Source organism: Passer domesticus, chromosome 9 (assembly GCF_036417665.1).
Source record: "Passer domesticus isolate bPasDom1 chromosome 9, bPasDom1.hap1, whole genome shotgun sequence".
Lineage (NCBI taxonomy): Eukaryota > Metazoa > Chordata > Aves > Passeriformes > Passeridae > Passer > Passer domesticus.
Window position 1 is genome coordinate 34,860,152 of NC_087482.1, and position 25,193 is coordinate 34,885,344.

General features: G+C 49.0%; 1 protein-coding gene across 1 annotated transcript; it reads right to left on the reverse strand.

Moving 5' to 3' along the window:
- Nucleotides 1-3,647: 3,647 nt before the first annotated feature.
- On the reverse strand, nt 3,648-23,369 carry RAB7A (RAB7A, member RAS oncogene family). The gene is made up of 6 exons (XM_064432693.1): nt 23,273-23,369; nt 7,558-7,618; nt 6,352-6,478; nt 5,357-5,575; nt 4,731-4,859; nt 3,648-4,600 (listed from the first exon to the last, which is right to left on the reverse strand). The coding sequence occupies exons 2-6, from the start codon at nt 7,608-7,610 to the stop codon at nt 4,505-4,507; spliced, it is 624 nt and encodes a 207-aa protein (XP_064288763.1). The 5' UTR covers nt 7,611-7,618; nt 23,273-23,369; the 3' UTR covers nt 3,648-4,504.
- Nucleotides 23,370-25,193: the final 1,824 nt, after the last annotated feature.

The following is a 25,193-nucleotide window of genomic DNA, read 5'->3' on the forward strand; positions in this document are numbered from 1 at the left end:
CTACACACACACCCGCCCAGGTGCCTGTGTACAAATGTGAAGCACACGTGCACTATCCACACACACACAGCATTCCCCATGTCTCCAGCCACACACACTTCAAACATTTACTTATATATGTAACAAATTTTTATATATGTAACTGATTGTGTGTGTGTGTCTATTTTCTACCGTTATTCCCATTTTTTTTCCTTTTTCCCCCAAGAAGGAGAGAAAGACCTACACAGAGCATGGTAAAAAATACCCCCATCACCTCCCTCCCACTGTAAAGATGGATGTGGGCAATCTGTGTGTGTGTGTGTGTGAGGCTGTGGTGTCCCCCACCCTCTCTTCAGCCCCCATATGTAATATCTGGGGTGCAAATACAGTGTGTATGTGTGCATGTATTGATCTGGACATATATTCTGTCTGCATGCATGTATATGTAAAACAAGCACAAGGGAGCCAGTCATTCCCTCTCCCAACTCACACACAAATGTTCCCATATCCACCTCTACATCCAGTTTCTTTAGATATTTATTTATGTGTCTGTATTCCCTTTCATTTTCTTTCTGTCTCCCTCCCCCTCCTCTGTTTCTCAAAGAAATATAAAAATAGCTAAACTAGACACACAGAGCTGCATGTAAATGACCCTTTTATATAAAGATCAGACAGTAATAAAGAAATAATATACAAGTATATAAATATATATATAAAATAGAGAGAAGTGTATAAATAGTAAGAAAAATCTCTGTGTGTAGACAAAGAGAAAAAACCCACACCCATAAAATTACAAGCATACATGTATAAAATAATTTAAAATGTGTCTGAATGTGTGTGATCATCTCTGTATCTCCGTGTATGGGGGCAGTAACTAATACACAGACATACACACCTTTGTATGTGTGCATATCCATGTAATTAATATTTAAATGTTCTTATATAAATATATAAATAAAGTATATATATGGGTGTAGCCATATCTGTGTGTGAGATATTTTTTTCCTTTTCTGAGTGTGTATATATATATCTATATATATATATGTATATGAAGAAAAAATGCTTTATCTATGTGTGTGTACATGGGTAAGGCTGCAACCACACGTGTCTCAGACAGAAACCTGTACTGACCGGTGCTGTCTCTGATTCCTGGGAGATGTGCCTGTGTAACACAGCGATTCACACTCACACAGCTCCGTGTCCCTGCTCCTTTGTGCTCTCCTGCTTCCCCTGCTGTTTTGCTCTCCAAAAGATGTGTCCTGGTAAATAAACACACACATTCCTGCTGGTGTAAAAGTGTTTGGGGTGCGAACAGCAAACACCCCGTGTTTGCCTGGAAACCCTTGGTGTACCGACAGACACGATATACAAATACACAAATACACAAAATACAAACGGAGCGGGTGTGCGTTTGTCTCTCCTTCCCTCGGGACACAGCTCCCGGCTCCCTGGCGCTGCTGGCAGCCCCTGGGGCTGGCGGAGGGCTGCAGAGCTGGGCTCAGGGCAGGCTGCAGCCCCGGCAGCCCCAGCCCCAGCCCCGGGAGCCGGGAGCGCTCCGCCCCAGCCCTCGCAGCTCCAGCCGCCTTCCAGCTGCCAGCGCCGCCGGCCGGCCGGGGTTCCTTCGGCGCTGCTCCCCCGGGCAGCACAGATGTGGCTGTGTGAGTGCCCAGCTGCCCTCCGAGCCCTGCCGGAGCAGCCGCCGCCCCGCTCAGCTTCACCCGCTTCAGCCCCGGCAGCTTCCCCTGCCCTGGCCAGCCACGCTCCTTCTTGGGGTCTCTGCCTCCTGCCCTGCCAGGACCTGGGCAGAGCAAAGCCACGCCTGAGCTCAGCTGCCTCCGTGACCCAGCTGGATGCCTCAGCCTCTTCCAGGGCCAGCTTTCCTCTGGGATTCACCCAACAAGGCACCCTTGCACCCACTGCCACTGCAGCAGCAGCAGCGGTCATCACAAAAGTCAAAGCCAAGAGACTCCAGTAGTGCAGGGAGTGGTTTTAAGTGAGTGTGTGCTCCCTGCAGTGACAGCCGGGCCAGTTGGCTCCTGCAAACCACAGTGATGACAGTGCTTCATGCAGAACACCTGTCCCCATCTGTGACACCACCAGCCCCGAGAGCAACAGCAGGGCACCAAGGCCCATGCTGCCTGCCTTCTGCACTGGTTTTTGTACACTTGTGTGTATTCCCACCTGTAAAAACACTGATACGTAGGTGGCAAATGGAATCCTCCCCTCCCCTTAAGCATCCATAACATCCTGTGGCAAGGAGCCCCACAGCTGTCCCGCCTCATCTGGAGCCCTCTGCCTTGGGCTATTGCCAGTTTATCTGACTGCAAAGACATTAAACACGGGGTCGCTTGAGGGCTCAGCCACAGCCCTGGCAGCCTCAGCTCCACCACCCAAGATCAGGCATCTCCTTTCCCCAAGAACTTCAGGGTTATTGTTCCCCCCTCCCCCAGCTTGGCTTTCTCCACATTCCATCTGTGTCCACAGAAAACAAGTGCAGAGCAACACTTGAAATGAAGATGAGCAGAAGGTTCAAGCCTTTCAAAAAGCATGCAGACAGAAAAGTGGTCCCACCAGGACACACTGCAAGCGCAGTTATTTGAGATTGATGTGGACAGCAAAAGCCCAGTCAAGTGAGAAAAGTATGATAGGACAGCACTATAAAATAGGATATGGAGCACAAAAAACTGTTAGAAAGCTCTTGAAATAGCTGCCCTCATTTCACTGAACTCTGTTTTCCATCTTCCTCTGGGTACAGTTGTCAGCTCAGCCTTGGTGAGTGCAAGCAGAGGGTCATAGCCAGCATCTAGAAATTAAAGGCTTAACTTGGACTAGGCTGGACCACAGAAAGACCCTCAATTCACTGCAAGGAACTCAGGCCAGCCTTGCTGGTGAGCAGGAAGGGCTGAGCCTGCTCTGCTCACAAAACCCTTAAAACAGGAGGGCAGCAAGAGCTACAACAGCCCGTCCCAAAACACAAAGGCTGTCCAGGACACACGCCCACAACAGGGCTGAAGCACTGTGCTCACTGAGGGATCAGATCCAGCATCATTCCTGCCCCTGCAAGCAGATTCCAGAGAAGCACAGGGGTAACTCTCTAGCAGTGCCCCAGCCAAGCAGGGCTGGCACACCCCACTCTCAAAAACCAAGCTGGAAGGCACAAACTTTATAGTAAGGAACAAGCACAAATGTCCTTCAGTTAACAGGCATTGGCTTGCTGGAATGGTGACTAGACAGAGGAAAGAAAGCATGTTAGTGGAGGAAAAAAAGAGCCAGAAACAGGAGTAAACAAGAAGGTTTGTTCTTGTTAAGTTTATTGGCATCATGTTTGTTTCTTTACATAAGAGCTCAGCCTACGTACTAGAATGTAGACCTCTGGAAAACAGGTAGAAGGGCTCCATTTAAGCAAGCTACAAATGCAAGAACAAATACCAGGAAGAAAGGAAGAGAGGAAAGGGACTAGATTGCCAAGTTTTTCCATACCAAAAATCCAGATTAGCAGTCAGTAAGAAGAAAGGGAAGATTCGTAGTCCAGGTCATTCATCAAGAAACAGCTACCACACCCCAGGTGGGAGAGGAGCTCCTTCCACAGCACAAAGAGCCACACACAGCTCCTCATGCTCGCTCCAGGATGTCAGGAGTTAAGCAGTAGGGGAGGTGAACAAATGAGGTCATTTCATAGCTGTATTTAATTTTAAATCCAATAATCCAGTGTGCATATCAATGCTGTTATGCAAATCTGAGAATTTAGATACAAGGAAGCCAGACAGATTTTTCCAGAAGATGAAGCCTTTTTGGCCTCAAAACAAGAAGGCTTACATAGTTCATCTCTACTGTACAGAATACTGCCTCTATCTGGACTCTGTGTTGCTAGCACGCCGCAGGTCACAAGTGTCCTCCTCACTTTCTACACAACCTGTGTTTCAGTACTTGAACATGTAATTCAGGAATTTTACACTAATTTATACATTTTTAATTGGTTGCATATATTAACATGTACTATAAGATTTTTCCTAAAGAAGCATTACATAATACATGGATACTGTAAAAAGATCTGATTAGTTAAAAGTAACAAGCATTAACAGAGATACATACAAAACTCAACCTAGTCTGACTGAGTGCTGAGCTTGCAATGAACTATGGGTAATCAGCCTTTCCAATTGCAGCCTTCACAGGGGAAAACACGAGACAGTTAAAAATGTATGTAACTTGTTACACAGATTACCTGTAAACAGTTTCTTTCCATTGGACACCTGGAATTAGATTCAGTTCCAAACATACATAACAGTTTCCATTTTAAACTAAGAGAAAGGTCTGTTACCATGAAGTGTGATGTGGATGGTGTGGGGACCTGAGCTCTGAAGTACAGGACTCAGATGCTCATGAGAGATGGGTGGAATTTGGCAGCTGGAGATGCAATTTTTTTTTTTTTGTAATTTCATTTTAAACACAGAAGAGGGGCTGTGTGTTTGAAGGCCTAAGTGTGATATTTGTTTGTGAAGGACTGTGCTCAACCCCTCCCCTCCCCTCAGCAGCTGCAGCTCTCTGCAGAAGCCTTCGCTCGGTCAGTCTTGTCTAGTTTGATGGGCTCGGGGAATTCATTGTAAAGTTCCACTTCGGTTTCCTAGGGGGAGAGAAGGAGGAGTTAATGCCTGCAGGCAGCTCCCAGTGTGCAAGGAGCTGGGGAAAGCTGGGGGTGAGCCCCAGGCTGCCCCCAGCACTGGGGCAGGGCTGCACACCAGCCCCCTCCCTACCTGTTTAAGTGCATTTCGTGCAATCGTCTGGAAAGCTTGTTCCACATTAATGGCCTCCTTGGCACTGGTTTCAAAGTAGGGGATGTTGTTTTTACTGTAGCACCAGGCTTGTGCCCGTTTTGTGGTGACCTGGGTGGACAGAGAACAGCATCACTACCTTCTGCTGTGCAGGGAGGGGTTTTATTTTCAGGGCAAGGCCCGAGATCCCTCATATCCAACCTGAGCAGCTCTGACCTCATCAAACCAAACAGAACACAGGAGCCCACTTCCCATCATCTGACAGCCCCAGCCCCAGGGCAAGGAGGACCATGCCAAAGGGCAGTGAGACACAGAGCACTGGCTTGCTCCCACAGGAGCTGCTCAGCACACCTGGGGGAGGAGAAGCAGCTCCTCTCCTTGCTCCTCCCCAGGAAGCTGCTGCAATCCTGCCACCAGTGGGCAGGAGCATGCTGTGCACAGGGGTCTGACCTCTGCAGGCAGGAGAAACCCTTCTCCGGTGGCAGACAACATCTGAGCCACTCTCAGGCACCTCCCACTCCCCTTTCTCAGGTAACCCTCCTGTGTTTCTACAAGGTCTCCCACTCCAGCAGTTTCTTAAGAGGAGGTTAGTAAGTCCCAATACTCACTTGTCTGTTTTCTAGGTCAATCTTGTTTCCCAGCACAACAAAAGGAAAATTCTCAGGATCCCTTGGACTGGCCTGAATGAGGAATTCATCCCTCCAGCTGTCTAGGGTTTTGAAGGTGTTGGGAGCCGTGACATCAAATACGAGCACACAGCAATCCGCTCCCCTGTAGAAGGCAACTCCCAGAGACTGAAATCGTTCTTGGCCTGCTGTATCCCATATCTGCAGCAAAAGACAGGGCAGATAAGCCAGTTCTACTCTGACACAGTCAGTCTGCAATTAGGGCATTCATTCCAAAACTCCCCACCAGGCATATATAGTCCCCAGCTAGGCAGGCAGCACCTGCAGGCTTGGGGATTTCTGTAGGCACTAAGCATCAAGAGCCAGAAACACCTTCTAAAGATAGTTGACCCTTTTTGTGTTCAGCCTCAGCCAGGGACATATCCTTGTCCTGGGCAAGCAGAACTTGGGTATTAGGGCCAGCAGGTGACCTGCCTGCAGTGCTTGGATGCAGCTGGATACAGCAGAGTCCAAACACTCCTCTGGTGGCTGCAGCTTTTGCTGCCTTGCAGGCAGTTTCACCATGGAGAGATGAAAGCTGCAGATACAAGAGACATAAGCAGGCTGGCAGGTTAACACTACACCCACTGGACTTGGGGTGACATGAATGGTTGACCTAGGGAGTCCTTCCCAGCTCTTGAACATTAGGAAAGTAAATCTTTCTAACAAGATCTAGTTTACTGACAGTACCAAATCCAGTTTTTTAAACAGGGCCTAGGAACACTGCTGTTAGCTAAACCCAGATTAATCTTTGCATTCCCTTGTTCAGCCCATGCCAAAATTTGTAGAGAAGCACTTATGTCTAACAGAAGTTCAGTGCAAACAAGACTCACACCCAGTACACTGACCCCTACACCAGTCTGGGCTACACCAGGGCAGATGCTTGCACACAAGTGGGGTGATGGCACCCCCAGCAGCTGGCAGCAGTCCCTCCTTACCTGCATTGTCACTAGCCTGTCATCCACCATCACCTCTTTTGTCAGGAAGTCTGCACCTATCGTAGCCTTGTACTGGTTACTGAATTTCTTGTTCACATACTGGTTCATGAGCGATGTCTTCCCCACCCTGCACAGGAACACAAAAAAAGAAAGACTTGGTAGGCTGTTTCTACAACAATCTTTGAGTTAACCACCCTGAAGAGAACATTCCAGTGCCTTCACTGCCCATAACCTCCTGGCTTTTCAAGGAGGGAAAAAGCACCCACCTCTGCTAGCAGGGGCTTGCACACCAAGAGGTGCTGAGGCACCAGCTGAGTAAAAGCATTAGCTACAAAGGATTACATCCTGAGAAACCTCACTTCCCCAACACTAATCTGATCCTTGGTGAGGAACAGACATCACATTATGACCATGAAGGCAATTTTGGAAGATGAAGTGCTTCAGAGAAAACCACCACAAACAGTAATCTTCAGCCTCTGCAGAAGGAGGAGGTGGAAAACCAGACAATCTCAGATGGCAACAGCTCACAAACACATCTGCTAGGCACCCAGAGGTGGAGATCCTCCCCAGAGAGCAAGCTTAGAGCTCACATGCCCTCTGTGTGGCTGAGAAACACTCCCTGAATAACAGCTCGCTGGGGACAGCAGTATAAATAAACCTTATGTCATGGGAATCAGGTTACAGCCTGCACAGCAAGCACCCTGTGACAGCACAGCAGACTCCTTGCTGGGAGCACACAGCAAAGCCTTTCACTCCACGGGGCGTGCTCCAGCTAGCCCAGAGAAGCAAAGCAGATGGCTCAGTACAGACTGTGTCTCTGACAGAGACAGTTTCAGGAAGTCACCCAAGACTGCTTACTACTGGTTTTGGGTTTTTTTGTTTTACTTTTTTTAAGTGAAACACTCATTCCAACAGCACATGGCCTCCTTGCAGGAGGCTATTCCACTCTGCTGCTCCAGTGGCCTGCCCACCACATTTTCCCCACTTAATATTGTGGCAGGACCTCAGGATACTGAACTGCAGGGACACATTGAAGACAGAGGGCAGGGAAGAGGTCTTAGACCTGTGAGCTAACACAGCTATCGTGGGCTGTGAAATCTCTCCTCCCAGCACTGCTGATATCTTACAGTGCATCCAGGCTCCTACTAGTCAAGAGCACTGCTCTAGCCAGATACAGATTAGCATCTTAAAGGCTCTTCCACTTACCCAGAGTCTCCAAGGATGATGACTTTCAGTAACACTTTCTTCCTAGAAGTCATCTTTCACACTAGAAAGGAAGAACAATCCCATCACAAACCATTCCTGTGTCATTCCTCAAGAAAGCAAGCAGCAAGTTTGGAGTCTGAGAAACCTGACTCCCAGCAAGGAGCAGGGACAGGCAGGGCCCAGCTCTCCTGAAACCAGACTCCAGTTCCAGGCTACACTCAGCCCTGACCAGGCTGTCTGCCCACTGCCCGGGCTGGGCCATGTCACACCAGCAGTGGCAATTTAACACCAAGAGGTAGATGAGCTGAGCACTTGTCATTTACTGTACCAAGACCCCTCAGGATCCCATTTCCAGGCCATTTGGTAGATAACTAGCCCAGGCCACCCCCCTTGACTTGGGGCAGTGCAGTAAATCATACCAGCTCCCAACACAGACTAATTATTCTTACACATGCCACAAAGTGAGGGGTAAGCAGGCACATGTCTAATACCACACTCAAGCTTTTTTGTGCTGTTCGGTTGTTTTCCAGCAAAAAATAAGGAAAAAAAAGGGCAGCATTTCCTCTATCATGAGCTTGGAGAAGTGGTAGCTTTCTCCAGGAGCTGTGCTTTGTGAAAGAACCAAATCCCAAGGACATGCTGTGGTTGAAGCAGCTGCAACAGCCACACAGGGCAGCTGAATTACAAAGCAAACTGTACCAGACTGTGGCTTCTGAGGGCACAGGAAGCTGAGTGATGCCACCTCAGCTTTGCTGTAACAAGGTTACAGTGACAAACCTCAACATTCAGCCCACGGATGGTCATCTACTCCATTAGATGATGACTTGTTAGATCAGTTGCATCCTGTAAAAACTTCACAGGCAGGAGGCTCTAAACTGGTCACTAATGGTCCATCCAATTGAAGAGAGAGCTGGGCTTCAGAGTCCCACACTGATCTGCTCCCAGGTCTCCTTCAGACCAGTGAGGCAGCTACAAGTTCATCAGCTGCAGCAGGTCTGAATACACTTCTGGATATTCTTCAGCAGGGTGAGAGCAAGCACAGGGTGTGTCCAGGGGCTGAGCACACCCCTCCTACCCTGAGGCCCTTCTCCAGGTCTCTGGGGAGGGGCTGGGCCAGCCACTCTTATGTGCTGGAGCAGATCACAGACACTGTTTTGGTACTGACCTGTTCCACAGCACCAGGACCTGGCTTTCCTGAAGGAGCCCTGCAGGTTCAGTACAGCAGGAGGAGCCACAAGATGGCTGCAGCTGTGCTACTGGACTTCACAGATCCCTGACAACAGGCCTTGGTATTAAGCTCTTATAAATGGAGTCGCTTACCCTAAAATTCCCATCCTGCTATATCACATTCATTATAGCACACAACTCCTACTCTTCAGGAGCTATTCCTGATTTTCACAGCTAAGCAGGCCTTTGCTTCTACAACAGGGATTTATGTCTTCAAGCAGCTTGATCCTTATGTGCTTCCTGGGATACACAACAGCCTGAGGTGCTAGATAACTACACCCATTTCACCCCACACTACTACAGGAATCCTCAAGCTGGAAAAGCCTCACTAGGTGCAGTCCAGTTGCAAAAAGATCTTAATCTCAAGCTTTGAGGGTTAGAAGACATGAAGTGTTTTAGCCTTTGCTGTCAGTGAATGCTGCAGAAGCTGAAGGAGCACTCCTGCAGCCACTGCAGTGATGCACCTACAGCTACACCTTTTTGGACTGCACCCACCTCAGAATCACAGGGTTGTTTAGGTTGGGAAAGGCTCTAGGATCATCCAATGGATCCAACCATTAGCCCAGCACTGCCAAACCACCACTAACTCATGTCCCTTAGTGCCACAACTACATTAAAACTACATTTAAACACGTCCAGGGATGGTGATTCCACCACTGACCTAGGCAGCCCATTCCAGTGCTTGACAGTGCTTTTAGTGAAGAAATTTTCCTTAATATTCAATCTAAACCTCTCTGGCATAACCTGGGGCTGTTTCCTCATCTTGTCACTTGTTCCACCTGGGAGAAGAGGCTGACCCCACCTGGCTACAATCTCCTTTCAGGTGCTGTAGATCCACAAGGTTCCCCCGAGCCTCCTTTTCCCCAGGCTGAACACCCCCAGCTAGTCCCAAGGTACTTGTGCTCCAGCCCTTGCCCAGCTCCCCTGCCCTTCTCTGGACACACTCCAGCACCCCAAAGTCTTTGTGTAGGGAGGGGCCCAAAACTGCACCCAGGATTGGAGCTGTGGCCTCAGCAGTGCCCAGCACAGGGGACAATCCCTGCCCTGGTCCTGCTGGCCACACTACTGCTGACACAGCCAGGGTGCCACTGGCCTTCTTGGCCACCTGGGCTCACATCCAGCTGCTGTCAAGCAGCACCCCCAGATCTTGTCCTGCCAGGCAGCTTTCCAGCCACTCTGCCCCCAGCCTGGAGATGCAGGGGGCTGCTGTGACCCAAAGGCAGGATCCATCTTTACCTTGTTGAACCTCACACCACTGGCCTTGGCCCGTGGATCCAGCCTGTCCAGATCCCTCTGCAGAGCCCTGCTACCCCCCAGCAGATCAACACTCCCACCCAGCCTGGAGCTGTCTGTAAATGTAGTGTGAGTGCCCTCCATCCCCTCACCCAGACCACTGATAAAGACATTAAACAAGACTGGCCCTAGCACTGATCCCAGGGGAGCAGCAGTGCTGACCAGCTGGATGCAACTCCATTCCCCACCACTCTGGGCCCAGTCATCCAGCCGGTTTTTTACCCAGCAAACAGTGCATGTCCAAGCCATGAGCAGCCTGCTTCTGCAGGAGAATGCTGTGGGAAGCAGTGTCAAAGGCTGTACTAAAATCCAGACAGAACACATCCACAACCTTTCACTGATACACTAAGCAGGGTTCTTTGTCACAGGAGACAAGGTTGGTCAAGCAGGAGCTGCCTTTCCTAGACCCATGCTCAGGGGGTCTGATCCCCAGTGTCCTGTACATGTTCCATGGTGGCATTCAAGATATCTGCTCCATAACATTCTCTGGAACCAAGGTCAGACTAACAGGCCTTCCACAGCTCCTCCTTCTGACCCTTCTTGTAGATGGACATTTCATTTGCTAACTTCCACTGGGACCTCCCCAGGGAGCCACGACTGCTGGACTGAAAGGGGCTCAGGGAGCACTTTCAGCAGTTCCTCAGTACCTATCCACAAAGCCATGAGTCTTGAGTGTGTGTCTAAGTCATGTAGCAGGCCTTTTCCTCACCCTTCATCACCGTTTCCCTCCACAGCTGATAAACATGGGGATTCCTCTTAGCTCTCTTTTGTTTCTAATGTATAAAAATACTTTTTACACTTTTTATTGTCTTTTATAGCAGTAGTCAGATTAAGTTGTAGTTGGGCTTTGGCCCTTCTGGGTTTTTTCCTGCATAACCTTTTGAGATCCTTGAGATACACCTAAGCAGGACTCAGTGTTGAGACAGCAGCCAGGGGCTGTGGAGTGAGCAGCAGTGACAGGTCACCCATAGGGCTGATGCCACCCTTAGGTGGCTGTTAGCAGGTGCCAGAGAGCACGTGGAGGACTGCTTCTCCAAGTGTCAACACCTCTGTTTTCCAGTGGACTGCACTGTTCACTGATCCAGCTGACAGCCCAGCTGTGCTCGCCAAGATAGAGCCAGCTGAAAGTTGTCAACAGCACCAACATCTAGCTCTGCTTCTGCTCTTGCCAGGATGCACAGACCCACAGAGACACCACAGCTTGTCTCCCCTATGGCTATGGGTAGAGACCACAGGAGCCCCTTCAAGCCTGCACCTCCTGTGTTCACAAATCACATAACAAGTTATACTTGTGCAGCACAAGCAGCCCAGATGGAGCAAGAAGCAAGTGAACAGAGCTTTAAAACAGCTTAGAAGACAGCTGTGTACAATGAACTGTCATGAAAAACATCTGCATAGGTTCAGGTCCAGTGCAAGTCACCTGATTTCCTCAGGACAGAGGAAAACAACTCACCCAGAAGTGGCTGTGCCAGAACCCAGCATGCTTCTGGGAACTGCTCCTATTTTCCTCAGAGTGTTTCCAATATCACTTGCTGCTGTAGCTCACTGCCTCCTGGTATTTGAAGCAGCTTTGGACAAGCTGGCATTAGTTCTCGTGCTTAGGGAGGGATTTGCAGAGCCCTAAATTGCAACACTAAATCACACTGCATGCTTATCTCCCAAGTTCAACATAGCCTGAAGTTCCACTGTGAGGGGAGGGAAAACTGCTCTGTCAAGATTCATTACCTTAGAAGTAACTCAGCTGAGCAGCCACCTGCAGACATGGGAAGTCAGGCTGAGTCAGAGCTGACACTGCCTTCTTGTCATAGCTGACAGGCCAGCCAGCAGTGTCACTGCCCCACCAACAGCAGGCAGGTGAGACACTCAGCTTCCAGCCCAGGTGATGCCACGGATGTGAGCCACAGCACAGGAAGAGCTGCTGCAGCTTCATATTTGTGTAGGCCACGAGACAGTGAGGAACTGCAGCCCTGCCAGGGACCAGCAGTGGGCACTGCCCACTCCCACACCCTTGTTCTGCCAACCTTGACTGACACTGCCTTGAAGCCCAGTCAGTTGATGGGCCAAACCCTCTTTAATAATCTTCCATTGCAGGTATAAACAGACCAGTGCTTCAGAGTTATTCCTTGCCCAGTACAACAAGGAAACACATCCTCAGGTCCTGTAAAAAACAGTTGAGTTGAGATAGGCTGGAGTCCCACTGACTCAGCACTAAGACTATTTTGCACTATATAATGCAGCTTGTCTTGCCTTACGGTATTTGACACAATTACTCCAGAGCAGCACCCTGCTGAGACACACACCCATCAGAGGGCAGTGTGAGAGCTCGTATGGGGCTTGTGTCCAATCCCTGGAGCACTTCTGAGCAAACACTTCCTTTTTCAGAGGTATCACAAAGAAAAACTTGTTTGTTAAGATTTGATTCAAGACTCAGCTCTGTTTCACACTACATGCAATCTTTCTGAGCAAGGTCACCTGCGTGACTGCTCAGAACACAGCCTACAGCAGCACACCCAGCCAGCCCTGCTCAGGAGCCACCAGAAACTCCACATCAGCCAAGGCCTGATCATCAGAACCATTCCTCCTCCTGGCTTAAGTGGTGCCAAAGAAATGACACAGCTGTCTCTAATACAGGAGAGGAAACCTTCCACTCCATTTTTAATGCCTATCCTCTAAGCAAACAAGCCATTAATGATATGCTGACCCTCAAGAAATTAAGCTGGTATAGCACACTCTGTCCCACAATACTGTTATTTCTTTAATGCTCACCTGCAGGAGTAGCAAGGGAAATTTGCTAACACTGCAAGTATCACTGGTTCAGCTAATCTGGAAGGAAGAGTCAAAACCCATCCTATGAAGCTTCACAGCACTACTGCTCAGATGCAAGAGCAAATAAAGCCTATGCCAAGTCTAATTAGGTTTCCCTTGTTGCTTCAGACTGCATTACAACTGTCCTTTCCCTTGCTATATTAAGACAGCTGCTTTAACTCAAAGCAGAAATGGAGGGTTATGAATTCCTCAGAGATGTTCACGTGTCAAGTCACAATGCAGGCATTTTAATATTAATTGGGTTGGTACAAGCAAGGAACAGTAGTAGTTTGCACTGATGGCTCACCAAACCTCGGATCAGCTATGCTTTAACAGAAGCAGCCTTGCAAAAGGAATATTCTAAATTGCTCATGGACAGTTTTAGCCTGAAAGCATCCAGCCCTAGGGGAATCTCACCTCCTTGGAAGACTAGGCTCCCTAAGCAGCAGCATACCCATAGCAGTTTTGAAGCTGCTGAGCAGTCTTTACTGTTTCAGCTTTGCTATTGAACAGATGGAATCACAATCCTAACATGTCTACAGAGGCTGGAATGTTTGACCAGGAGCTCCCTGTTACTACAGCTATCAGCCTGCCCCCTGCACCTCCCACTAGAAACCAGCTGAGCGCTCAAGTGAGGATGCTGGACAGCACATCTTGCCTTGTGTCCTCTGCCAGGAATATTTAACACCACACCAACCAGGCACCAAATGGTAGGGCAGCAGGCACAGAGCACAGCTAAACTCAAGAGTTATGGATGCCTAGTTTTGCTCCCTGTCCCAGTAGGCAGCACAAGAATAAACAGGTATCCCACAAAAAGGTGTATTTGAACCTGAAGCACTGCAGCTCTGTTCTGGGTGCCATGGCTGATAAGCAGAGCTTCCACTTTCCCACTATACCACAGGACCTTTGGCAAAAACACCCAACCATGAACAAGGTGATGTGGACAGATCAGGTCTCCATTAGGGGCTACCACACACAGCAGCATGCCCACCACAGTGACCAGACAAGAGCTACCCTTGTGCTCTGGAAGAACCTTCTGTCCTGAAATGTGGGAAAAGTGTCCCAAAATGCAGCCAACTGCACTTCTGACACAGAAACAGCACCTCTACTCACTGTTCTCTTGCATGGATGTCTCTGTACTACAGAGAGCTATTTTTATTCCCTCCCTCCTCCCTCACTGCGTTCGGCATTTCTTCAAGGAAACTGAAGCTAGAAATATTATTCAGAACCAGCTCAGTCAGACTGAACCTGTTCCCTCTGAAAAGCAGCAAGTTCCCTAGCATGTTTGGCATCTCAAGGGCTTATTGTCTGCTTATATCTTCAGCTACTGAAATGAGATGGTCACTGAGTGTTTATCCTGTTTTAGAGGACCAAGCACACCAAACATCCTGGCACATTATCACTTGCCCCATGGTCACACTGTACCTTGCCATGCTTTAGCTGAACCTTTGAGTAAATACATGAATTTGCTCCAATTTTTCAGCTATTCTGAAAAAGCAAGACTTCATCCTGAGGAAAGGCATAGCCTGTTATTGCCATTAGTTAACCAGAGTCACAGTTCCTGGTTGCAGAGAGTCTGAGCAGTCCAGACACCCCTTGTATTGAAGCCTCAAACTCCCACCTGCAGCAGAGCCCCAGATGGGCTGAACAAGCTTCACCAGTTACCAGCTTGGTTCCCACTGGCTGCTCAGACATTGCTAACAAGGTGTCAACCAATACAAAGCTACAAGCCTGAAGAGTTCCACACAAATCTGAGACCAGCAGATACCAACATTTAACACATCACTTGCATTCTCCCAAGAGTGACACAAGTTCTGTCTTTTCAGCTGGGCAAAAACACAGCAGTAGTCAGAAGACAATCAGCAGGGGCTATTAATTTCATATCAACATGGCTTAAGAGATGCCAAGCTGCCTTCAAGGAAGAAACTAGAAATATGGGTGCCTTTGATGTTTTTGAGTGCTGCAGAGCCTGCATATTTTCCTTAGCAAACCTGGGTGCTCCACAGGTGGAACATGTCTGCAGCATCCTCACACTGAGCACTACTACAGAGGCACAGGAGGTTGTAAGAGCAGGTTGAGCCTTGCACTGACAAAGGCTGCACAGGCAGGACAGTACTCCTTTCCACTCCCATGACAGGACTACCAGAAGCTCAGCTCCCCCAGCTCACTGGAAAATACCATGGAGAAAAGCCTCACATTTAGTGGGGACACGTGCTGTGTCTAAAAAGGAAATCAGGAACATCGTGTAATTTGGGCTGACAACCTGCAAGAACTGCTCCCTGTAAATAGGTTGTTTTTGAGGGCAATGGGCTCCTACAGTCCATACAGTCAGAGGTGCCTTCAGGCCTCACAGATGCACCATGGAGCAGCAGTTCAAGCAGTCAGTTCAAGCAGAGCCCACACCAAAAGCACCTGGCAAGATATTCTTGTGACAGCTTCACTGAAGGGTACATTCTAGCTGCTGTTCTACAGTAGCATCTAAAAACTGATTTCCACCTCCTTCTTCCCAACACGTTTATGTTGCTGCTCTAACCAATATATTCCCTCCTGCTGGTACCCAGCCAAGATCTTAAGCACAGCTCCTCATTCCCTCCTCAAGAGGAGCAGGCTTCTGTCCAGTTGGTACCTTTCCCAGACAGCCCTGTGAGGCAGAAAGTACCTCTGTTCGTGGAGCTGAAAGCCTCAGCTACAACTTAATTTTTGATACCTTGTGTAAAACATTATATTGCAAGCTGTGAGGTGTAAATACACTGTCCAGTATACCCCACTCCCACCTGAGAGTGCTATGCCAAAAGCCCCACCTTCCTGAAGAACAGCCTGGAGCTTTAGATCCTGCTCTCACACTGACATGGCTCAGATCAAAACTGAATCTTAGAACATGGTTCAGTACCCCACAGGAATTAGCTTTTTAGACCACACCTGTCTGCAGCAGGCTTCCACCTCCTTTTGAGGGCAGAGTTACAGCCTCCAGTGCTGGAGCAGCTGCTCTAGAACTGAGTGAAGCTTAGGAACCAGCAATAGCAGCTCAGCCATGTGGCTTCAAGTTCTGGTGATTGTCTGCTTCAACACAGGCACTAAGCCAGTGTGACATGGTGCTAAAAGCCAAGTGACATGGTCTGAAGCAGCTCTCAGATGGAGCTGACACCAGGCCTACACAAATATTCTGTGTCCTGTTCATGGGTAACAAGCTCTTAAGACAGTTCAGCGCTAAAGGGAGAGAATGATGGGGCAACATGCAGCTTGGAGAAACAGGCAGAAAACCCAGCTGGGAAACAAACTTTGGAACAGTTTTGAGCATAACAGACTCCTGGTGTGATCAAGGAAGCTCCAGAGCCAGTGCTGGGTTAGACACTCCTATCAGTGGTAATAAGGCTTCAGCTTGCCTCAGACATCCCCTCAACCCTCAGCTGAAGGCTCTGTCACACATCCCTCAGGTGGGCAAGGACTCAGAGCTCACTGGAAGGAGACATGGCAACATCCAGCTTGCCAGAGTCCACAACGATGGGGCAGGCAGAAGCAATGCCACTGGTAGGAGCCATGTCTGCAATGACATTGCAGGACTTGCACAGAGAAGGGGTCTGCCCTGCCTGAGGTCTCAGCTCAGCTGTGGCTCCCTTAGGGCTGAGATTTGGAGAGTGCTGCATTCCTGAGAGGCACTGATGCATATGATCAGTTAGGCTCAAAGCCCAAGTTCTCAAAGCCAAGCTCTTCAGCCCAAGCCTCAATGATTCACAGGCCTGTTACACCTCCTGGCATTTCTCCAGATGAGAGTTGTTCTATGTTGCACAAAGATTAAATACCAGTCGTGGAACTGAACAAGTTTTTGACTGTAAAGCTGCCATAATTAATTGTGACTCTACCCTAGAAAAGTCCAACCTATATAGGACTAGACCCCACCCCTAATGCCAAAAACTGATCTCTGATTTCTACTGCTGCTAAGCCTAAGATCACGGGAGCACATGTAGGATCCTCCAGGTGATAATCACACGAGGCAAAGCAATGGAAGGAAGGAGTGAAGAAAATGTGCCCAGGGATGCAGCCAGCTGTGCTGGGCAGCCACCTTGGGTGGATCACTTTGCTCCTCAACAACCTGAGGATGATTCCCATCATCGCCACAGAGGGTAGCAGGTATGGGAGACTGCAGCAGTGGCAGAAGAGGCCACAAAGATCCTTGTGAAGCTAATGCTACACACTAAGACCAAGATCTCCACAAAGCAAGCCAGGGCTGCTGAAGTAGTCCTCTGCTTACAGGAAGACATCTTAACAAGAAAGCCAAACCCAGAAGCTTCACTGAAAGCTGGATGTTTCCACTCATGAAGTTTTAGTTCACAGATTCCTCCAGCAGCTAATGGCCCTTACACCACAAAATATCCTCTCAGGATTGGGCCCACATACCCTATCAGACAGACAGCAAGTGTACCAAGATCTTCTGCCTTCTCTTGGAGGCTCAAACCATGTCAAGAGTGCCATGTCATTCAAGAACCAGTACTGCTGTACCCCTAACTTCCAGTAAGGGGCAGCTCCCCTGTCAAATCCTACAGGATTTCAGGTAGTTCCCAGCAGATTTCCCCCAAAGATAAAGCTGTTACAAGAAAAGGCATGCTTGCTTTAACACCCCTCCCCCTTATCAGAGCAAGCTTAACTTCCCCTATTTTGCCCTGGGGGAGACAATCTCAGGATGTGGGAGGAGAGTTGAGCACATAGCTGGCTGCTGGGAGACACTAGGCAACAAGCCATGTGTCTTGACTAAGGGCCTTGCCTACGCACAGCACTGCAGCTCCACCAGCACAGCCTCCATGGTGCCTGCACCACCACGGCCTCCTTGGTGGACAGCTTCCCAACCCTTGACATAAATCTGGAACACGGCTATAGTGCTCACACAGCCCAGTGTATACAGTGGTGCTTGCTGGCCTTTTGGCACACAGCACCCAGCTAGGGGAGCCACCCAACAGCTTTAGTAACCCAGACACAAATATCAAGAGCCCGGCACAGTTCTCAGATCAGGCCATACCCTGAGTGACAACTCCCTTATTGCTTTCTACAAAACAAACACACTGTCAGAGGCAGCTGGGTTTTAATCTATGTGTCCAGAAGATAAGGCTGTCCAATTCAAAATATTCTAAGTTATCCAGGCCACTGACAAACCGTTGAGTTGTTAGATTTTTACCGTATCTGACTACTGTCAGTATTTTCAAGTGCTCAGATTAATTTCTAGTTTTGACTACAGTTCAAGTTTTCACAGATTGCTATGATGCTTTCAGTTTCAGAAACACAGATAACTTTTGCAGTGGTAAGCAAAACACAGATCTTAGACCTTGTCAGTGGTAAACAAGCCTTGTTTATCCACTCCTGGCTGCCAGAGTTCCTAGAGGCTGGGCAGGAAACAAGAGACTAAAGGGAGACTTTGACCAAGTCAAATGACAGCCCTTAGGAGGTCTGCCAGAGGATGCAACTTACACCTGATACTCAGATCTGAGAGTCAATATTGTGTTTCCTACAACACAAGAAGCTTGATAGAGCAGAAAGGACAAATACTGATGGGAGATCCTACTGGCAAACTAGCAGATGTAGGGAAGCACCAGATCAACACTAATGGCAAAAGCATTACTCCTCCTTCCAGGAGGTCCTGTTCTCAGTCATGAGTCTTCTAGAGAGGAAGCTTTCTCTAGGGACAGGTTGTAATCTAAGAACTACACCTTGATCTGCGAGCAGAACTCTTGATCCTACACACACTCAATACTATGCTAATGTGGTTTGCAGAGCAGGAAGGACAAGTATTTCAGTACCACGATGGGAGTGCAGCAGGTAGCTTGCCATGACTGCTGAGTCAGTGACTAACAAGGAATTTGCACTGTGGATGCTCAGTTTCACACTCATTCTTCATACCCTCACACCTCTTGCACAGACCCTGCATCAATACTTTACCACTTCACCTATTCTCTTGATGAAGCTCCACAAAGGTCCAATAAAAACCTGACTTGCATGGTGAAGTTAAGAGAACTCTGTGGGTAAATGGCATCTTGTTAGGCAGGGGAAAAGGTTCAGGCCCAGGCATGTCTCAGCTAAAACCCTCTCACTGCTCATGCTCCAGACAATGCCACCACTGTGCCAGTTTGGACTCCAGATATCATTATCCATGTCTGGGAGCTGAGTGACTCAGCCCACTTGAGGGAGACAAGCACCAGACAGGTTACTTTGAAGAGGATTCTGCTTCCAGCTGGAAAGAGTTCAAGGGCTCAGCACAGACTAGTTAGATAAACTGGCAGCCCAGTCCAGGTACTCTGGGCAGGTTGGCTCTGAGGGCAGCTCCAGTTACTGGCCTCCACTTTTGTCCACCACGTCACTAGTCCACCTTGTCTCTCAAATGACCAAAGTTATGGGATATAGGACAGACTCAAGAAAAATACTGGGTTTTTTAAATGACATTTAATTTAACAATTTCTGCTTGAAACTCATGCAAGTACAGTTAGACATGATTAGTCACCTTAAATTGTCATTTTAAGTGGTTATGCAGAGGAAAGAGCAAATCACTGTATCAAGTGCCTTTAAATCATACAGATAGAAATCTGTGCCACAGGTTTAGACTTCAATCCCATCTCAAAGGCAGTGCACCCTGTCCTGAAGCTTCACCGCCCTAAGAAGACAGCTATGGCCTCAATAACAGGTTTCCTGGCAAGAGAAGTCAAGGCTACTGGAGATAAGCTGCAAATCAACACACTTCAGTGACCTTGATGAGCTTGCCTCCCTTCCCAGGGTCACTGACCACGAGGGAGCAACAGCAGTGTTGACAAAGCTTCCCCAGAGAAGCGCTGGTGGCTGGCAGCGGGGAGGGGAGCAGCAGAGGAGGAGCAGCAGAGGAGGAGCAGCAGAGGAGGAGCAGCAGAGGAGGAGCAGCAGAGGAGGAGCAGCAGAGGAGGAGCGCTCCCAGCAGCCATGACATCACCAGGGCACATCTCCGGCAGCACGGAATGCAGCAGCACGCCGGGCTCAGAGCTGCATCCCTAGCACACAGCAGGAGCAACAAGCATCGGGAGCCAGAGGGGACCCAGTGACACACGGGGGTCCCTTCAGCGCCTGCTATTTGTGAGCAGCACGTGTGCAGCTCCTGACCTTGGACGCTCGCTTGCGAGCTCTATTCAAGGTGCATTTAAAGAGAAATGGGACCTTCAATCGAGCCCCTCGCTGCATAAATAAGCACAGTGTATCAACTACTGTCATTCTATTAATTACCCATGCGTAATTCAGTTTTGAGATGCACAGCTCGTGTTTGGATTGATGCTGCAGAGACACTTTTATCCTCACAATCTCTGGTCACAGCTATATCTGAAGGCAGACTTACACAGCAACTACAAAAGATCATTTTAGGAAGCTGCAGAGGGAAACCAACTCAACTGTAACTCATCAGGCAATTAAACTGCAATTATCAAGACAATGCTGTGCAAGAATGAAGTACTTCAGCATCTGAAGGATGCAAGATTGCTGCCAGACAAGCAGCACATGCAAGTGCCCAACCAAGTTCAGCATCTGGGTAAGGTCTTAGCTGGACTCTCTTCTGTGGAGGCAACAATCTTTAAATCACTTTACAGCTCTGCAAGGGAATCTTAGGTTGATCCAGGCCCAGCAACAGGGACTTTAGAGCAGGTCAGGTCACAGCCAAGGAGAAGCCATAAGGAAACACTGGCAATGTGCAAGGCGAGGGTCCTGTGCTCGTTTCACTAAGGTTCCATTTCCTTCAGTTACTAACAAAATCACTGTGTTCTGAAGGCAGGGACATGCAGCAATAAGTACCTGTGAGCCCACATCACCCACCAGTTCAGAGAATGCAAACACCCAAGTGCCCTATTGCACAGCCTTATTCTCCAGCCAGGTGCCTGCAAACTTTCTCTCACAATGCAGCATTTAAAAACACACCCCAACCAAGCACAGCCAATTTTGTTTACAGCCAAATGTTAAGTTCTGCATAAAGTAGTCTCATTTTCACACAGAAGTCAGACCAAAATCCCATACATGTTAGAGACAGTGCTATTTATATTTTTGCACAGATGGTTTGATGGTAATTGTCATGTTTCCTCAAGGACAAGCTTTGCCAGAGATTTGCTCCAACAGGTAATACTCACAACCTTCCAACACAACTATCTTAAAACACTAGCTTTAAGAAGGTGCTGCAGAAAATAAATCTGGTAACCCTCCTGCTTACAAGCTTTCATTTTGATTACCAAACTAAGCAAAGTCATATCTTTCCCAGGTCACTTCAGAGCAGAGCTTGTACATTTTGCACTTTCAGTTGAGGGTTTATTGATGTTGTAACATGTCTGTGCTACTCAAAGAGTTTGATTCCCTGGCATTGACAGGAGGGCCAGGATGCCTGTAGTGCAGACTCTGCAACACAGTTACTTAAATTCTTACTTTGTCACCCTGAAGGTACAACTCAGGGTGTCCTGTTCCCCACCTCTTCACTCCAGTGACAGGATCAAGAAAACAGTGTGAAGCCCTGTCAAAGCAGGTTTAGGCTGGATATAGGGAAAAGCCCTTCACCCAAAGGGTGGCTGGGCACTGGAACAGGCTCCCCAGGGAAGTGGCCACAGCCCCAAGCCTGCCAGAGCTCAAGAGCACTTGAACACTCCCAGGCACATGTGGGGATGTCCTGTACAGGGCTGGGAACTGAACTTGTATGATCCTTGTGTGTCCTTTCCAACTTGGAATATTCTGTAATTCCATGCTGAGCTGTTATCAGGGTATTTGAGGGCAGGGACCACTGCATGACACCACAGGGAAGAAGAACATTTAACACAGCTACTCCCATCTTATCAGTTATACCTCACACTACAGTCTGGGAGAGCAAGAAGCTGCTGTGAGATTTCAGAAGTCTTCCTTATTGAGGGGTCAGACTAGCCCCAGAACAGCTTTTCTACATCAGCCATAGGGTATTAACATAACAGCACAAAGAGTAAAGAAAGACAACCCAAAACAAACAAACACACACCACCCCAAACAAACAAACAAGAAAGGCAGTGCCTGAAAGTTAGCAGTATTAGAGCTGCTTTAATTCTGAGGACGCAGGCCAGGCAGGCATGGTGGGTCCACTCATTAGTGCATGGAGGGCAAGTCATGTGTTCAGTCAGCTGTTGGAGTCACAAGGGAGAGGGGGAAAGAAAAGTATACTTGTTCTTCCTGAGTAAGTACAGCAACGAAGCCTTGATTATTTAACAAGGAATATTCAAATTACTCCACCCACTTTAACCTCAAATTCAGCTCCTGAGAGAGCAGGGTACAGTGACTCCAGCAGCCTGGTTCTACTGGAACCATAGCCAGGCTGTGGCTGCTATTCACACACCACTGGACCACCACAGCCAGCCAAACGCTGTGGCACAGCTACTTATAAACCATTCCCCTAAAAAGAGAATCTCCACTTCCCCAAACCCAATCCCCACACGATACACAGACTGTTAGGCACTGAGCAGAGCTGGCCAGCCAGTGACAAGTACTGAAAGCTTTGAGGGTTCCATGCTGGCAAGTGCCAAACAAAGAACAGCTTGCTTACAGCTGGGGGGACTTCATTCTGTCATGTGTTCTCAGTTTACATATAAAAACCTCATACAGACCACAACAGCTCTGATTATCAGCAAACATTTGGAGTTTTCCAGGGGATAATGCTGAAATTGCCAGCTTTGAGAACAAAAGGCCTAGAGTACTAGGTGAGACACACATCTTGATGCTGAGGTTACCTACCCTACTTCACATTAAAACAACCATTTTTGCTACTAAAATAAGCCCTCTATTTACAGGCAGTGCGATTGTCTTAAGTACAACCATCAGGCATTTCCATATTTATTAGCCTCCCTATATATGGAAACTAATAACGCATCTATCACTTCATTTACCTTATTACACACTCACAGACAAAAGCACTTCTAACATCCACTCTAATAGCTCTTAGAACTGACTCAGGCGTTACACACACCGACAGCCGCTTTCGCAATCGCAGCCCGTCTCCCCGGTCAGTTTAATCCCCTGCCGGGCCGCCGGCTCACGTTAGAAGCGCTCCCACGGCCCCGAGCAGCGTTCCACGGCCCGACCCAGCGCCCCGCGTCGGCCGCCGGCTCGGGCTGGGCTCGGCAGCTCCACAGGCACACACAAAGCGCTGGCCGCCCCCGGGCGGGCTCGGGCTCCACAAAGGCCCGGCGGAACGCGCACCCTGGGCAGGCCCCGGGGAGGAGCCCGGCCCGGAGACCCCCCGGCATTGTGCCGAGGCCAGCGCCGGGCCCGGCCCCGGGCAGCGCGGCCCGCCTCGGGGCGGGCAGGCCGGCAGCACCGCGGCAGCGCCGCCTTCCCCCCGCGGGCCCCCCGGTGCCGGGGCGGGGCCGCCCCCCCTCATCCCCGCCGGGCTCACCTGGTGCTGCCGCCGCGGCCGAGCCCGATCGCTGCGCCCCCCGCCCGCCTCGTCGGCTTTAATGGGCCCCGCCGCCTCCCGCGCCCGCTTCCGCCTCCCCGACAACTTCCGCTCACGGGGCCCCGGCGTCAGCGCGCGCCGCCCGCGTGACCGCGCCGCCCGCCCGCCATGTCAGGGCGCCGAGGCCGCGCCGTGTGCGGGCCCGGCTCTGCCTGAGGGAAATAAATGGGTGTGATAAATAAATGCTTGTGATAAATAAATGTTTGTGGGAAGTAAATGTTTGTGGTACCACCGCACAGAGGGGTGGGCAGGGGCCTGCCCGCCCCGCGGCCCTCCATCGCAGCAGGGCAGTGAACGCCGTGCCCTGGCCTGAGGGGAGGCGGAAAAGGCCAAAGAAACCCTCGAGCTTTCAGAAATAAACGACGGGGACACGCAGGAGCAAATCTGTTCTTTGGTCTTCTAAATAGCATTGAAGAAATAGCACGGCGTTCTCTATGGTTAATATCCTATGTGAAAAAACCCAACCCCTCAGTAATTGCTATTAGAAATAAAGAGGCTGCATTTTAGATTACATGCATTCAATATTTATAAATTTTTACTCGTAGCAGTAATCTAAGTGGGGCAGTAGCACCAGCGCTTGTCAGGGAAGAAGACAAAAGATGCCAGTTGGATGTGGGTTCAGACTGATAACCAGGCCATTGCCAGCACCAGGATCAATAGTGCAGCAGTAAAACGGGACCCTCAGACCGTAATCCGTGGGTGACAGCTGGCCTGGTGGTACAAGTGAAATCCACATTTCCTGCTCTCTGTTGGCAGCAAGTTCATTTTATTACTCAGCAATTACTTGAACATTATTATTCATCCAAGTCATGTGACTGCTGTGGGTTTAGTTAGCTTATGAACTCAGGAAAGCCACCATGGGAAAAAAAGTCTTTTTAAAGCTAATGAAAGATAATAAAGGACCGAGGCAATATTCCAGCAATATTTAAAAGAAAATCACACAAAGGCAGACTTGTTGGGGTTGGAAGGGACCTCTGGAGATCATCCAGCCCAGGATCCAGCCCTGCTGAGGCAGGGTCACCCAGAGCAGGTGGCACAGGAACACATCCAGCTGGGATCTGAATGTCCCCCAAGATCCACACCCTCCCTGGGCAGCTGTCCCAGGGCTCTGCCACCCTCACCTAAAGAAACTCTTTCTCATATTGAGGTGGAACTTGTTGTGTTTTGGTTTATGGCCTTTGCTCCTCGTCCTGTCGCTGGGCACGACCAAAAAGAGTCTGGCACCATCCTCTTGGCACCTGCCTTTGAGATATTTGTATGGACTACAGATCCCCTCTCAGTCTTCTCCAGACTACCAAGGCCCAGCTGCCAAAGCTTCTCCTCATAAGAGTGATGCTCCAGACTCAAGAAAAGGAAAATTTTTGGAAGTTTATTAGTGTTTTTAGGGTGCCCCATTAGATGCAAAGAGCTGCAGAAAAAGCTGGTATCAGTTAAAATGCAGACTGGACTAAAGAGGGAAGGCCTTCAGCACATCAGCAGCTGGTGGAGCAGAGCACTGGCTTGTCCCAGTTCATTTAACAGGAGACCCACGTGCTGGGCTGTTATGGGCAGACATTAATGGCAAATTAGTGGGTGTTCCTCAGCTCTCTTTTCCTAAAAGTTTCCTTTTTTTTTTTTTAGTTTTTTGTTTGTTTGTTTGTTTGTTTGGGTTTTTTTTACACAATATGAAAAACAAACAAAAACTGTGAGTGAAATTTCCTCCTGTACTGCAGAACAGTGCTGGCAGCACCTATTACAGACCTTTGAAATGCAGAACTTCACAAAAAGTTCCTGTGCCACTTGTTCTTGACAAGACCAACAGATGCTTTCCACTCCTCGGTGGGAACACAGCATTTTCTTAAGCTGATGAGGCAAGATCCTG

Coding starts and splice junctions, on each gene's coding strand:
- RAB7A (XM_064432693.1), bottom strand. CDS start 7,610: ATGACTTCTAGGAAGAAAGTGTTACTGAAAGTCATCATCCTTGGAGAC. Junction 4,860..5,356: donor TTGACCTAGAAAACAGACAA/GTGAGTATTGGG, acceptor CTGTCCACCCAG/GTCACCACAAAACGGGCACA. Junction 4,601..4,730: donor CACGAAATGCACTTAAACAG/GTAGGGAGGGGG, acceptor CTCTCCCCCTAG/GAAACCGAAGTGGAACTTTA.